The sequence below is a fragment of the Equus przewalskii genome, chromosome 32, assembly GCF_037783145.1.
Source record: "Equus przewalskii isolate Varuska chromosome 32, EquPr2, whole genome shotgun sequence".
In the NCBI taxonomy this organism is placed as follows: domain Eukaryota; kingdom Metazoa; phylum Chordata; class Mammalia; order Perissodactyla; family Equidae; genus Equus; species Equus przewalskii.
Window position 1 is genome coordinate 19,099,288 of NC_091862.1, and position 14,676 is coordinate 19,113,963.

At 34.7% G+C, this 14,676-nt stretch overlaps 1 protein-coding gene across 5 annotated transcripts in view; it reads right to left on the bottom strand.

The window, feature by feature from the left end:
- The window catches only part of STXBP5 (syntaxin binding protein 5), a 167,304-nt gene that overhangs the window by 41,403 nt on the left and 111,225 nt on the right, over positions 1–14,676 (bottom strand). For 2 of the 5 annotated variants that reach the window (XR_011535636.1, XM_008539939.2), the window contains exons 18-21: positions 13,704–13,855; positions 6,203–6,268; positions 3,028–3,087; positions 2,878–2,925 (exon numbers count right to left, since the gene is read on the bottom strand). Coding sequence is in view for 3 of the 5 variants with exons in the window: in XM_008539939.2 (XP_008538161.1) it covers positions 2,878–2,925; positions 3,028–3,087; positions 6,203–6,268; positions 13,704–13,855 (326 nt within the window). In the remaining 2 variants the exon portion in view is untranslated. The remainder of the gene's footprint in view (positions 1–2,877; positions 2,926–3,027; positions 3,088–6,202; positions 6,269–13,703; positions 13,856–14,676) is intronic. The other 3 variants (XR_011535637.1, XM_008540177.2, XM_008540093.2) reach the window with 2 other exon arrangements.

Below are 14,676 nucleotides of genomic sequence, written 5' to 3' on the forward strand. Positions count from 1 at the left end.
GACATGGTTGGGTGATGGGGACCAAGATAACATCCATGATCTGGTGCTGGAACAGAACTTCTTATAAACCATCTTGTTTTTCAGGTTACCATGTAGACAGAACAGGGCTATAACCAGATTATCTAGTTACAAATCACACAACGGACTTGTTTCTGAATCCTTACAGCCGTCAGTAAATTGTCTTAAGAGGTAAGAGAGAACAGTGTTGAAGAGGACACACAGTGGAGTCGCTCTCCCCGGGTGAACATCCTGGCTGTGTCACTCCATAGCTGGGTCACCAACAGGTACATCACTTACACTCTAACTCTCAGTTTCCTCATTTGTAAAATAGGGAAATAACAGTAAGTAGCTCAATGACGTTACTGAGCGGATTAAATAAGAAAAATTATGCATAAAGGGCTGGCACAGCGCCAGGAAAATTGTGATTGTTAAGTACCCTTTAAAAAAGATTATGGTCATTATCTCAGCTATCTCAGATGTACTGTTGGGCAGTAAAGAATAAAAGCGTTCATTTTCCATGCTTGGGCTAGACTGTTAGAGTGCGAAGGGCATCCTGCACCCCCTCCCGCGCCCCCTGCCCTCTCCGACGACACCAGCAGCAGGTACTTTAAAAGAACAGGCGACACTCAGAGACAAAGTTTCAGAGCCAAGACACTCAGCTGGCCTTCCACGCAAGGCGGTCCTTCCACCAGCGCACACCTTGGCCCCTGCAAAACTGCCTGAAGCTGACACTACAAATGTCTGTGGATCGAGAGAGGGCGGTGACCATTTTCTGAGTTTCGGGCTACTTCAGAGAAAGTGCGGGACCCGACGATGGGGAACACGGTGAATTCAGAGTGCTCACGGAGTCCTAGCACTACTGTGAGACCACAAGCCCCACACGGAAAACACGCCTTACAGAGAGGGCTTCAGGAGGTGCCATGAAGTTTATTCCTACGTTTCATTGACATTTTATGTGTTTTTCAATGACATATTTTATGGTCAGTCTTATTACAACACTAGACACTAATGTAGGGAGACTTTTTAAACAGTCATTTTTTAAACTGCAGAAACTCTTACAGTCTAAAATGGGGCAGTCTCCATTTGAATGAAGAAAAAATTAAGAAGCAAGCTTTCCTTCTATGTACTTCGGGATACTCTTGGGATTAAAAAACTCACTGAAAAGTTCCAACCAAAAACAAACAAAATTATATAGAAGAGATATAAAAGTGGTTTCTGAAGATGAAAAATAATTATGTATAACTGTGTAACTAACATAAGTTTGAGAAGTTGAATAAAGTTGACATTTCCCAAAACATATTAACTACAGAAACTGGCATGACAGAAGAAAAACTTGCCAATAACATAGTAAGAAAGCAAGAATGTTATCAAAGCACTATCCTTCCAATGGAGTCCTCAGTCCTAAGAAATTTATTAATTGAAGGCTTTCAAATATTCAAGCTCAGACATTTCATATTTCATATTCTATTCAAAACACAGGGGAAAAAAGAAAGTGAGTCAATACATTTAACAAAGCAAATGCAGTCCCATAACCAAAAATCAGACAGAGAAATTATTCAAAAAAATTTAATTATGTACAAAGTCCCTTTCATGCAAGGTAAAATTCCTAGGTAGTTAAATTCTAGAAGTTCTTTGGTAAACTACGTGTGGGAAAGTCCCTTTAACTTTTTACATTATATGACAGTAAAAGAACCTCTAATGGACTCTTAAGATAGAACATATCATAAAGGGAACTGGTTGAAAAAATATTTTGCTATAGTGCTAGTACATAATTAAAGTGATTTAACTACTGCCAATTAATTCACTAAAAACCCACAAATATAAAGAGGTAAATAATCGATTTTCCATAAATGAAGAGCCCTTTGCCCAAGAATAAACCACCTTATTTAAAAAATGACCAGAGATGCTAACAGTCAGCCAGCGTTAAAATGACTAAACAGGGTTCAATTTACAACATGCAGACAATACAGATGCTACTTCTAAACATTTTTGCATTTTACTGTATATTAAACTTTATCAGTTAAGAAAAAGTAAAACTAGTCCAGCTGCCTAGAAATTCATCTAATTTAATACAATTCAAGGAATATGTGGTGGGAGTTTTGGGGGAAATAAGTAATATCATAACAGTATAGTCAAAATTCTGGATCCAAATCAAAGATTACATTTATGCTTTTTGTAAAACAGTGTTTCTCAAGCCTTCATAGAATATGCAAATTTCTATGACCAAAAAACCCTAGCTTGATTAAGTTCTCAAAATTTCATTACATATTTAGACCCTCAATTTTAAACTTTGAAAACCTTGGACTGAATAACTCATTTCAAAGTATATTCATAAAAATAATCAAAAGGATTATTATAAAATACTCTTTATCAGTCATTTTTACTTGGGTGGGGGGAGGTCATAGAAAATTCTCATTTAACCCAGGGGAAGCACAGATTACAGACTAAAAGAGTCAATCTTTTAGAGAACCATTACCTTGAAATTTGGGGTATTGAAAATGTGAAGAAAATGGAATAAAGGTAGAAAAAATACAAAAAACACTAAAAAGAAAAAATATTTCAAAACTTAGAAGTATAAAAACTGTACTATTGATGACATAAATTGAACCCTGCTTTATTTTAAAATAAAGCAAAAATAAAAATTAATAGAACAATTCACACTGTAAGTCAGAGGAAGAACGGCAACCCCAATTTAACTGATTTTAATAATTATTGCCCCAATGAGTTTAGAAGAAACACAGCCCAAGAGATTATTGTTTAGCACAGGAATAACAAATTAATATATACAAAATGCAATGCACGAGATAATTTTCTGGTGTTGAGTTAGCATTGCATATAGCAAGGATGAGAAACAAAATAGAAATTTCTATTTCCTACCTATATCACTGGCTACCATCTTGGAAAACTTTCTGCTTTTGGTCTTCACTGAAAATAATATTTTGATATAAAATGTCAAAATCTATTCAAAGTAAACTAAATTAATTAAACATAATTAAAAGAAAATACTTTAAAATAAAGATACTATACCCTTTTCTATAAAATTATTCATTTTTTGTTCATCATCTGAATTGTGTGGTGATGAAGAACCTACACAAATGAAGACAATGGAAGGAACAGGCACATGGTCAGTCACAAACACTGAGTGGTCAGAGGGAAAAGCACAAGCAAAACAATGTGGTGACCTCTAAAACAAGTTTCCACACTACTGGCCACAAGGAAATGTCCCCCCACCCAAGTTAATAACAATCCTCATAATATTACAGTAAGAATAGTAATCAGTAGTGCATTATCTTTCACAGTAAACCAATTCCTAGTTTATATAAACATTAACTCTAATCTGTAATAATTTTTGCATAAGTCACAACCATTTGGCAAAATCTTGGTATGTTAGAGAACAGATAAAAGAAAAATATAGGTAGCAGTTAATTAACTGTTTCTGAAAGGAAAGGTAAAAATTCTTGATATTATTTAACTGAATAAGATTTATCTCGTAGAACTAAGAATCCTGTACAAGTACTATATTAAAAAAATTTATTCTAGAGAGTTAGCTTTCTAGATACAAACTTTAAAATCATATATAAATTCTACTATTACCATAGAGATCTTTAAAATACTGAGGATAATACTTAAAATTTTAGATAGGTTCAAATACATATTTACTTAAATTTAATGAGGTAAGAAATATTTAATTTTATTTTGGCTGTAAGTTCCAATAAGTTTATCTAACATTTTTATAATTAAGATTTTATTTGTCCTTTTTCCTTAAAAAATGGTGTTTCTAATTTTTCATAGTATTTCTTTAATTTCTAACATAAAACTTTTATTATGAATGCAATTCTAAGTAGCATTCTAGTTGACGACTTTCATTAGAATCAAACTATTCTTTATAACACATCCCAAATGATATCTCACCAATTAAATTTTTTGCAGTCTCCCCAGGTATAAGTCACTTCCCCTCCTTTGAACTCCCATAATATCTATCTGTATACTTCTCTTATGATGTTAATCACTAATACCTTATATTTTAAGTATAGACACATCTGACCTTTGCCACTGGACTGAACTTCTGAAAAGCTGAATGAATAAAGCTTTCCTGCTAGAAGCAAATACCTAGAACACAACTGGAAGTAAATAAAAAGGTTTTTCTGTACTTTTTTCCTTTTTATCTCAGTGAAAGTGCTGAACCTTAATAAATAAACAAGGTCAAAATCTGACCTACCCATCCCCTACAAAATTGTACCTTTTCTCTTTGGCCAGGTGGCCAATATCGTTGTAGTTTCTTATCAGACTAAGTAAAGTCTGCCAACATTGGCAGGATCCAGCCACTTCTGTAATAGTCTTAAAAGATTACTCTTTAAAAACCAAATACTTTTTGCTAAATAGCATTTATAGATCCTCATAAATCCTATATCCAAAAATATCACAAAAGTAACACTGAGCTCAGTAATGTTTGAAGAAATAAAAATAGGCATACTTACTACGTCAGAAATAATTTTAAGAATGAGGAATATTGAGAAGTCCATTTTACTTTAGTCCCTCATATTTCAGTTTAGCATTTTATTAGATCTAGGACTGCAAAAGCTTTTGTGATTTTTTAAAATTACATTTTCCTGATAATGCACAAGTTAATCATTTCTTTTCTTAAAATATATCCACCTTCTGGTTTTTTAATCTTTAAATTTCATATTTAAGTTCACTCATTAAACTAATAAAACATATGGAGCCATAGGAATCTCTCTCATAATTAGCACCTAATATTAAGTCTGAATCTTGGTAGAATAAAGTTGGAATGAATATTCAATATGGAGCAAGTAACTGTATTTCACATCTCACAAGACTAGAGTTATTCTGAATTTAGAATTATAATATCTTTTAATTATTACCCTTTTATAGAAAGTGGTATAGTATCTTTATTAAATAATTGATTTAATTAAAATAATTAAAAATTATTTTAATTTTTTAAAAGATTAAAAAATTATATTTTAAAATAGCTTCCTCCAACTGCATATTAAAACTACACTGTTTTCACAGGGACCAAAGATAACAACATACTTGAAAATGGTGAACGATATTGGAGCTTCTCAGGTATGAAGAAGAAAGAATTTGGAGGGTTTTTACCTTTATGCACTTTTTATATTTATATACTTAGATTTAAATATACTTTTATACTTATCTACAATTACCTCTTTTAAGGTTATTTCAAAATTGTTAGATATATACACCTATTGAAAGTTTGGCTTAGAATAAAAAGGAGTGTTAATTTATTTGGGCTGAATCTTGCTGTAACACTTTTGATGGTCACTGAATATGTTAAAAGATAAGGTATTACACGTCCAAATTATCCAGTTTGGCTTATAGCCTTAACATGTTGACAACTGCATTCACAAGGCCTTTATGGAAAGAGAGACGATCAGAACCGTATTATATGCAGGATCAAAGTCTGTCTAAAACAGTGCTACTTTATGCAAAGATCAATCTTTCCAGGAGAAAGCTGATGACAATTCCCAGCAAGAATTATCTAATAAATACAGTACTTAAAATTATAAAGTCGACCTTATTAAAAAGATTAACAAAATTTCAATCCACCAAAAAAATAAATAAATTCAGGATCCTCTTAACCTTTAAGGGGGCTCAAAAGATACTAAAAGTAATGCTCCTCTGAAAAATTAATATACACACAGGTCACATAAGGACTATACACGGACAAGAAAGGACAACTGCTTTAATATAGCTCTACAATTGTATCAGATATTACTTTGATCAAAAACAAAAACAGATATAACTAGACTACAATTATTCTGTCTACAGTTACTATTAGGTTATAAGTGTTAAAATCTTTCCTAAGATTCAAATGGACGCTATTCATGGATAAGAGCACTGTTCTACCAGATGATGTCAGGCATGCCTCTGGCAGATAACTAAACCATTTGATCCAACGGTAAGAAGTAAAATATATTTTCCCTTAAAAACTGTAAATATTAGAAAGCTAAGTAAACAGTTACATGACTCAACAGGTAATAGCTGTGGATTTCTTTTCATTTAATGAGAATGCAAAGAATATAGTTATCATTTTAAGAATCAATATAGGACACAAAAGTTCCTTGTAGGTGTATTTTAAATGCTTATCTATAAAAAGGAATATTGATATGCGATATTGGCTTGTGTAGCATTATAATTATTAATGAAATAAAAACCAAATTACCAGAAGTCGGAGATTTGCAGCGATCCTCTGGGACTGCCGTCCCTTCACTGATATCGCACAGACCTGCTGAAAAACAAAACCAAAAACCAAATCACACCACAAGTTCATGTGAGTGCAGCTTCACCTCCCATGTACAGTCCATACTTAATGATTGTCCGTTCCAACAACCCAGCAGACCGACAGACTGCGCTGGCACTGCGCTCCTCAGTGCTGAGACAGGAACGTAGTAGCATCGTGATATTAAATCAACTCCAGCTAACACAGCAGCCATCAGTTAAACAAATTAGACACAACTTCCAAAAGAGAGAGTTTGCTATTCTTCAAGGACATTAAACATAATGCAGGACTTTGTTTAAAAGCAGTAAGAAGGAATATGATATACTTCTTATTGGGTTTCTCTTGAGGGAGAATAAATACCTGGTAATAAATTGGGTAATTTTTACATCATAGGGACCAGACCCTGAACTCAAACCTCAAAGTGGGCTCCCGCTAAGTATGTCTCAAATACCTTCCTTAAATATTTTTGAATAATAATTAAGAAAATACTTTATACCTCTAAGTCTGGAATATTTTACATATTGCACATTACTTATCTTGTAGGGTTATACATCTTAAAAACTATACCATCACATTTTTTAAAGAGCTCTAAAGAAATACTTTCTTTTCACAGATATATATGAATTATATGAAACCAACCTATCTTAAAGGATGGCCTAAATTCTTAGGAGAAACCATAGCAACATATTTAATGCTGCAGACAAGAACTAAAAGACATGGCAAAATGCAAAGTAAACAATTAGCATGGATATTAATTTGCTTGGTGACTGAAATGAATTCTTGCAAATTCTTCAAAAATTATAAATAAACACACATCAAGAGTTTCGGAAAGCTGGGTCACAGACAGGGGCCACATGTCTACGCCTCAGAGAAGTTAAGTATCACGTCAACATATGTGCACATACGACCAGAATCTGTTTTTCCATTCTTCTGGTAAAAGACACAATGTCACAACCTCTACAGTTGCTAAGAAAGCTTTTACAGTAACATTTTCAGAGAACATCGAGCACTGAATTAGCTTATGAGAACTGTTTTCTATTTAAAAATATTATTTATCTTCATTGGGTATGAAGTTTTTAAATGACAACTAGTTTTTTCTTCTTCTTAACTTTCATCAAACTAATAGTTTTGGGGAGAAAACCCTAGTTTTTATAGTTTTAAGATGATAGATGTAATTATAGGTATGCATTTGATCTTTGACAAAATATTTATTTATATAAATGAACTTTTTCTTGATAGGACACTAAGATAGCAGGTCTTTAAATAGTATTGGTACATGAAAACAACCTAAGTGTCCATCTATGGATGCACAAAGAAAATGTGGTATACGTACATATAATGGAATATTATTCAGCCATAAAAAAGAATGAAATTTTGCCATTTTCAACAACCTGGATGGATATCGAGGGCATTAGGCTAAGGAAATAAGTCAGACAGAGAATGACAAATACCATATGATGTCACCATATGATCTCACTTTTTGTGAAATCTAAAAACAAAAAGCAAAAAACCAAAAACCCAAGCTTATGCATAGAGACAGATTGGTGGCTGCCAGAGGTGAGGGGTGGGGGGTGGGAGAAACAAATAAAGTGGATCAAAAGTTACAAACTTCCAGTCATAAAATAAGTCAGTCATGGGGGATATAACATATAGCAGGTTGACTATACTTAATACTACTATATTGCACATTTGAAAGTTGCCAAGCGAGTGGATCTTAAGAGTTCTCATCACAAGAAAAAAATATTTTTGTAACTATGTAAGATAAGGGATGTTAACCAGACTTCCTCTGGTGACCATTTTGCAATGTATACAAATGTCGAATCATTGTACGGTAGACCTGAAACTAACATAATGATAAAAATCAATTATACCTCCATAAAAAAATAAATACATGGTAGTGATAATAAACTCCAGTATTACAATGAGCCTAGTACTGAATAAAAATAACCAATTTTGAAATTTTAAGCCTTCAGTATTTTGTCAACTGCTACTAAACACTATAAAAATGTACTATGTGATATAATTTCCATTCTTAAAATAGTCTAGGAAGAAACATTTAGGAAGCTAAATTAAAGAACATGACAGAGATGATTTAATTTAGATATTAAATTACTGAATGAGCCAAGAACCACTTCACTGCCTTCCATCTGACTCAGGGTAAGAGCCGATGTCCAACCCTCCATGACTGGCTGATGGATATGATCCTCTGGTACATGGCTGTGGTGTAGCTCACTGTTCTCTCTGACTTGACCTCCTCTCCTTGCACCTGTGTGCGCCCCCATCCCTCTCTCTACCCCGGCCATGCTTACTCCTCACTGTGCCTTGGACTCCCCGTGTATACTGCTTCAGAGCCACTGTACTTACTCTCTTCAGTTTGAAGTGTTCTTTCCAAGGACCTCCTCATGGATAAGAGCTCTCCCACTTCCTGTAAATCTTTACTCAACAGTCACCTGGATACTCTATCTAAAATTTACCACCAGTGTCACTGATATCTCAAATCCCCCCTCATTTAATTATTTTTCCCTTTAGCACCATTATGCAACTTACTATATATTACTTATCTTTTTTAATTGTCCATCTTGTCCAGTAGAGTGTGAGTTTCACGAGGGCAGAGAGATTTTTGTCTGTTTTATTACTCGTAACAGTGCATAGCACATGGTACGTGCTCAGTTAATATGTGTGGAATAACTGAATGAATATATACAAAAGAATTTCACAGCATATATTCTAATCCTTCTTCTCTGTTACTGCCAGATTCCCTTCAACAAATATTCCAGCAATACAGTGATCTACGCTTTGCCCAAATGCATCCCAATCCAATTAGCTGGCTGGTAATAACCAACATTTACTAAGTGCTCATTATGTGCCAGATTCTGTTCTACGTGCTTGAGCCATTTAACCCTCACTGGAGCCAAGGAGGTGGACAGATTATCCTCTTTTTACAGAAGAAGAAACTGAGGCACTGAGTGTTTTAGGGATCTTATTCAGTGGCAAACACCTAATTACTTGTACAGACAGTCAATGTCTTTGTCATCATCAGAGAGATTTTAACAGTCGAAAGTTGTGCACAGTTGGGTAAAAATTTGTTTTCTCTATAACCTGCTTTCAAAATGAGGAGGAAACACAATGGGTAATTGAAAATCTTCTACACTTCTCAAATAAGTATATTCAGCAGTTATGTCACATTACTGGCACACATTGAGTTGTGGTCACTAGTAACAGAACAACCACTTGAGTGCCAACAACGCTCCACTCACAAGATGTGGTACGTTACATATGCTGCCGTCCCACTTGTCGATTACAATAGTAACTTTATGAGGGGTGATCCACCCCACTTTACAGATAAGGACTCTGAGCCTCAGAGGAGTATCTTCTCTAATATCACACACATAAAAGGAGGGCTGAGATTTAACTCAGATCTGCCTAAACTAACATCAAACCTCCAAGCGTGTTCACATGAACTAGTCTTGAGCCAATTTTCTATTCAGTGTGTATGTAATCAATCTTTATAACCTAAACACAGGACTTAACATTTACTGCTGATAAACTTCATTTCCTTGGTTTAATTTATGATTTCTACCTACAACTATCTTTATGGGTCTTTGCCATCAAATGTAGTAGTTACCCTTTAAATAAGGACAGTAAGAACGTCTTCTCTTTCAAATGTTTAAACAGGAAGCTTACTTTACTATTTAAAATGTTCAACAAAACATAATCATACGTTATTCAACATAATATACCCAGTAGCTGAGGAACACTAGGTCAAAGCTACTGTCAGGCCACAAACTGACCCACTAGGTTCTGCAGTTTAATCCAGGGGTTGGCAAACGTTTTCTGTGAAGGTTCAGATTGGTTTTTGGCATCAATCTGTCGCAACTACTCAGCTCTAACATTGGAGCACAAAAGCAGCCATAGATAACACACATAAGCAAATAAAGGTGGCGCTGTTTTAACGAATCTGTACTTGCAAAACAGGCATGGGGCCACATCTGGCCCACAGACAGGGTTTTTCGACTCCTGGCTTAATCGTTCTTGCAATCATCAAACTGAACTAGGTATGTAAGTCACTTCCACCTGTCTGGTTCACAAAAGCATCATGGAATTCTTATCAAATACCTGGTTAACTTCAGGAACACTATGCCAACAGGCTGCCATGAGCCATTAATGCAGTTACCAGATTAAAAAGTAATGCTGATTTCGGCACAACTTACTTTTTGTGAATTCCTGCTGTCTTTTACCCATATCTCTATTTTCAATACCCATACAAGGCATCAGCTACTTATCAAATCATTCCAGAAGTTTGACTGATTTGTACATCAAATTTATTGATTTGTAGAATATTTGACTTTCATCAACTGGGGGTACCATTTACAAATTCTCTTGAAATCTTTTTATTATTGCTTGGTCTGCTTTATTTACACAATGTAGCTTAGACTTTAATTTCTCTTTATTATTTTTCATATTTTCCAGAGAGAAATGTCATTCTTCCTAATGGAGAGCTGAGAAACAAAGCTATTTAATCCTACATTCTGTTTTTCAACTATCATTTCAAACCATCTCTAAAGCGGGGTCCTAATCCTTCTTTAACTATATTTTCATTGTAACCAAACATTTTGCTATATTTCCAATTTTTTAGAAATCAGCCTTAATTCAACACAGTACTTAGTGATCTCTGCAACATTTTTATCCATTCTTGATTGTATCCCTTATTTCTTATATAGTATCTTTCGTTTCTTATAATACACAAACACACAGAGAAATTTCAACTAGCACTACTGGGCTCCATAGCTATTTCTCTTTTGTATCTTATTGAAGATACTGAAGACTTGAAAGTAATTGCCATTGTACAGTCAAAAACTTCATTTTTAGATCCTCAGGACTCCTTAACTTTTGAAAATATCTTTCTTAAAGTCTAGATACAGCTTTCTGTCTCTAAATTTCTCTCTTTATAATTATCAACTTCCAAGACTAAGCAAGCACTGTTTCTCAAGCGTCTATCGCTTCCACAGGACTAATTAGATCTTATTTGGGGTTTAGAATTATATTCAGAATAGAAATTTCCCTTTTGTGTCCTTTATTGAGTGAAAAAGTGGCCAGCAAAACAAGACATAAATTATCAGGTTTCACTTTCAGTGCATTTAAGACTTTCAGCAGATACACAGGGAGCTGAAATACTTGAGCACTCCTTGTCTCTGTGACAGTTTCATAATTTTTATCACGACAACACCGTATATATTTCAGTCAATAGGTCAACTGTATTTTAATACAGCCAGAAAACTTTTAAACTTAAAAAACAATGCTTTATCTTATAAAATAATTTCAGGAGTGACATCTTATTCTTTACGAAGATATATCAGCATCTATTAGTAGCAAAAAATTTCTCCATTCAAACTGATCTATAAAAAAGACAGAAGAACAATTTGATGGCATTTGGTCTACGTTTCAAGAACATATTATAAAATATACACTTTAGCAAGAATATAATTTTTTATATGAATGTAATTAAAGAATTTTAGTACCAATTATTCTCTAATTTTATTCTAAATATAAATAACCATATTTTATAATTAAGGCCCAAATATTCTTAAGATGTTAAAGCATATTTTAAAATAATTTTCTTTTAATTTTTATTTAAAACATAATCCTAGATATTGTTAAAGTGAGCACAATAACCATAAGTAAATATCTTAACTTGATAAAGAAAAACTCAAATAGTTCTCGTGTGCCTAAACATCTAACTCCTCAACATAAAATGAAACAAATAATAATATGAATAATACTTTGGGGTTTACTACAGAATAAAGCAGGAGGCAGTGAAATTTAAGAAAAAGACATTTTTTAAATCACATGGTAAAATTGGTCTCTATCCTTGGATAAATTTAGGTATTTCATTTCTAGCAATTTTATGTAAACTATAATGAGATCTCAAGGAGAAAAGAAGTTAATTTTAGGAGCAATAAAATTTACCACAAGTTTGTTGTAAAATTGTTACAAGTATTTCTTTCCCCCCAAAAACTTCTTCTCTATCATGACAATGCTCCAACTTACCAACACTAAACATTAGTTTCTTTGCTTTATAAAGAAACTGGACTGGAACACAAACACTTCAATAGCTGTGTTCATATACATATCATGAAATGAACTTAAGTAATGAGTATATTATTTTCGATACAGAATGTTCTAATAAGCTCTTTTAAAAACAATTGAGAAAAAATAATGATTTTACAGACAACAAACAAACACGTCGTGACTTTACTGACATGGAATAAATAACTTACTTAAAAAAGAGGAACGGAGTTTGTTCACAGATTCAGAATATAAGCTAGAAAGGCCGCACATGCAAGAAGCCACAAGCAGCACCCCTTAGTGCAGCAATGAAAAGGGGAAGAAAAAAAGGAGACAAAGGTACTAGGACGGTGTGGCTGGGACAGTAATTTCTGCTGAAGATAAGACAAGACAAAATGATCACACACACAAACAAAAATGGAAAATAAAAAGTTCAACCCTCAAGCCAAAGCCACAGTAAGGTCCAGATCCCGTCCCCTTTTGTTCCTTCTCCCATGAACTGTGACCCAGGCAGTATTAGCTGATAATGTCCGAGAGCACTGGAGAAATGAATCCCACAGAATTCTCGTACAGAGGGACTGAGTCAGGAGCTGCAGACAGAGCTTCCCAGTGTTGCACAGCACCCCGACATTCTGCAAATGCAGAGTCGGCCCACGCGGTTCCCACCAACCCCTGGGCCAGCTGGGCAGGTCCTGGGGAGACTGGAGCCTGCAGGCCAGTTGTGCTGGCACCTCATGAACATACCACATGTGCCAGAGATCCAGTGCCCTTTTCTGTGTATGCCGTGAGGTAAACAAACAAACAAAGGCGAGGAGTACTGGTATAGACAGCCAACTATACAGTACTGAAACATTTAAAATTGACACAAATTACCTAGAAAACACAAAAGAATGCTATAAAGCGAATTCTTAGTGGATCTGGGTACGCACTGAATCAAGGCTATCTGAGAAGACTATATTTCACAGAATTCAAATTCACTTTTGAATCTCCTTTTTTTCCACATGGGAAATGATTCCTTTGAGTTAAATAACTGAAACAATGAATTGTTGGTCTCACAATACCAAACAATAAAAGGGGCAAAACTTTGAAACTAATTTTTGTTCTGTAATAACGGGAAGAATTTTCCTGTCATTATAATCCAGCTAAAGACGTCAGACACTGTGGTTGTTTCCCAATGTTAAATATAATCCTAACACGTTAAAAACAAAAGCAAAAATCTAATAACAATACAAAACAGACTCAAATCTTTTACTATTTCTGATAGTTTATACATATAGACTAAATTAGACAAGCTATTTACCTAACCTAAGTACTTATATTCACAGAAGTAACCTCAGCATTTTCAAAAATCCTAAAACTCAGGATTTTTTCTTTTTACCTCCTGAGGGTTGTCGAGATTTACGAGGAGACCGGGGTTCTCTCCGATAAGGATCATTGGAGCCATATAATTCAATAGTGCCCAGGTTGAGGAGCACTGCTTTCTGGAGGTAGTCAACCATTGCAATGCCATTACAATTGCCAAAAACCACCCTAGAAATAGGAAAAGAACAAATATTTTAGCATAAATAATTACAAGAAAATGTACTGTACTCTCTACGGCTGAAAAAGCAGCATGATGGGTCTTTCAGAAAATTTCTCTTTGAAACAGAAGATGAGCACAGACATGGAAATACAGGTTACATATGCCTTCTCATGGAACTCTGCAGATCTTCTGCAGGTATTATGATTACAAATCAATATCATTATAAAAAAACTTGGCACAGGAGTTGAAATTTGATGAGGGACACAAATCCCCATGCTGGGCAATACAACTATTTTTCTGACTTGGGGGCATTCTGAGCTCCTCAACCCAAGACATTCCCTTCCACTGGGGAAGAGAGGACTACACCTTTGGGAAAGCTTGGTAATCCCTACAGTCAAGAGTAAAGAGGGGAAAGCACAAATCTTGGAGGCCTCCCTCTGGAGTATGCCAAATACCTTCTCAATTATGAATCAGGAACCACAAACCAAGCAACTATGAAGAAAGGAATTTTACTCTTTTTAAATCTCTTAAGCCACGAGTCAAAAACTGAAATGTAAGAGGGGCTACATAAGTGAGTAAAACAGGCCAAATAAGAGCTGGGCGAGCTGGAGAGTGCACGACCCGTGCGAGGAGGAAAAGCTCGGCTGGGCTCCCGCTGACTGCTGCCTGCAGGAAGGGAGACTCCGTCAGAGCACCCCTTCAGCGGAAGCTCTACATACGGATTTTCACATTAAATAATCTTGGCAACTAGTTCAAATTTTAAAAATACACAAGAAGAGCTAAACGAGATACAACTGTGAGCCCAACAAGGCTTGAGATCAACTGATTT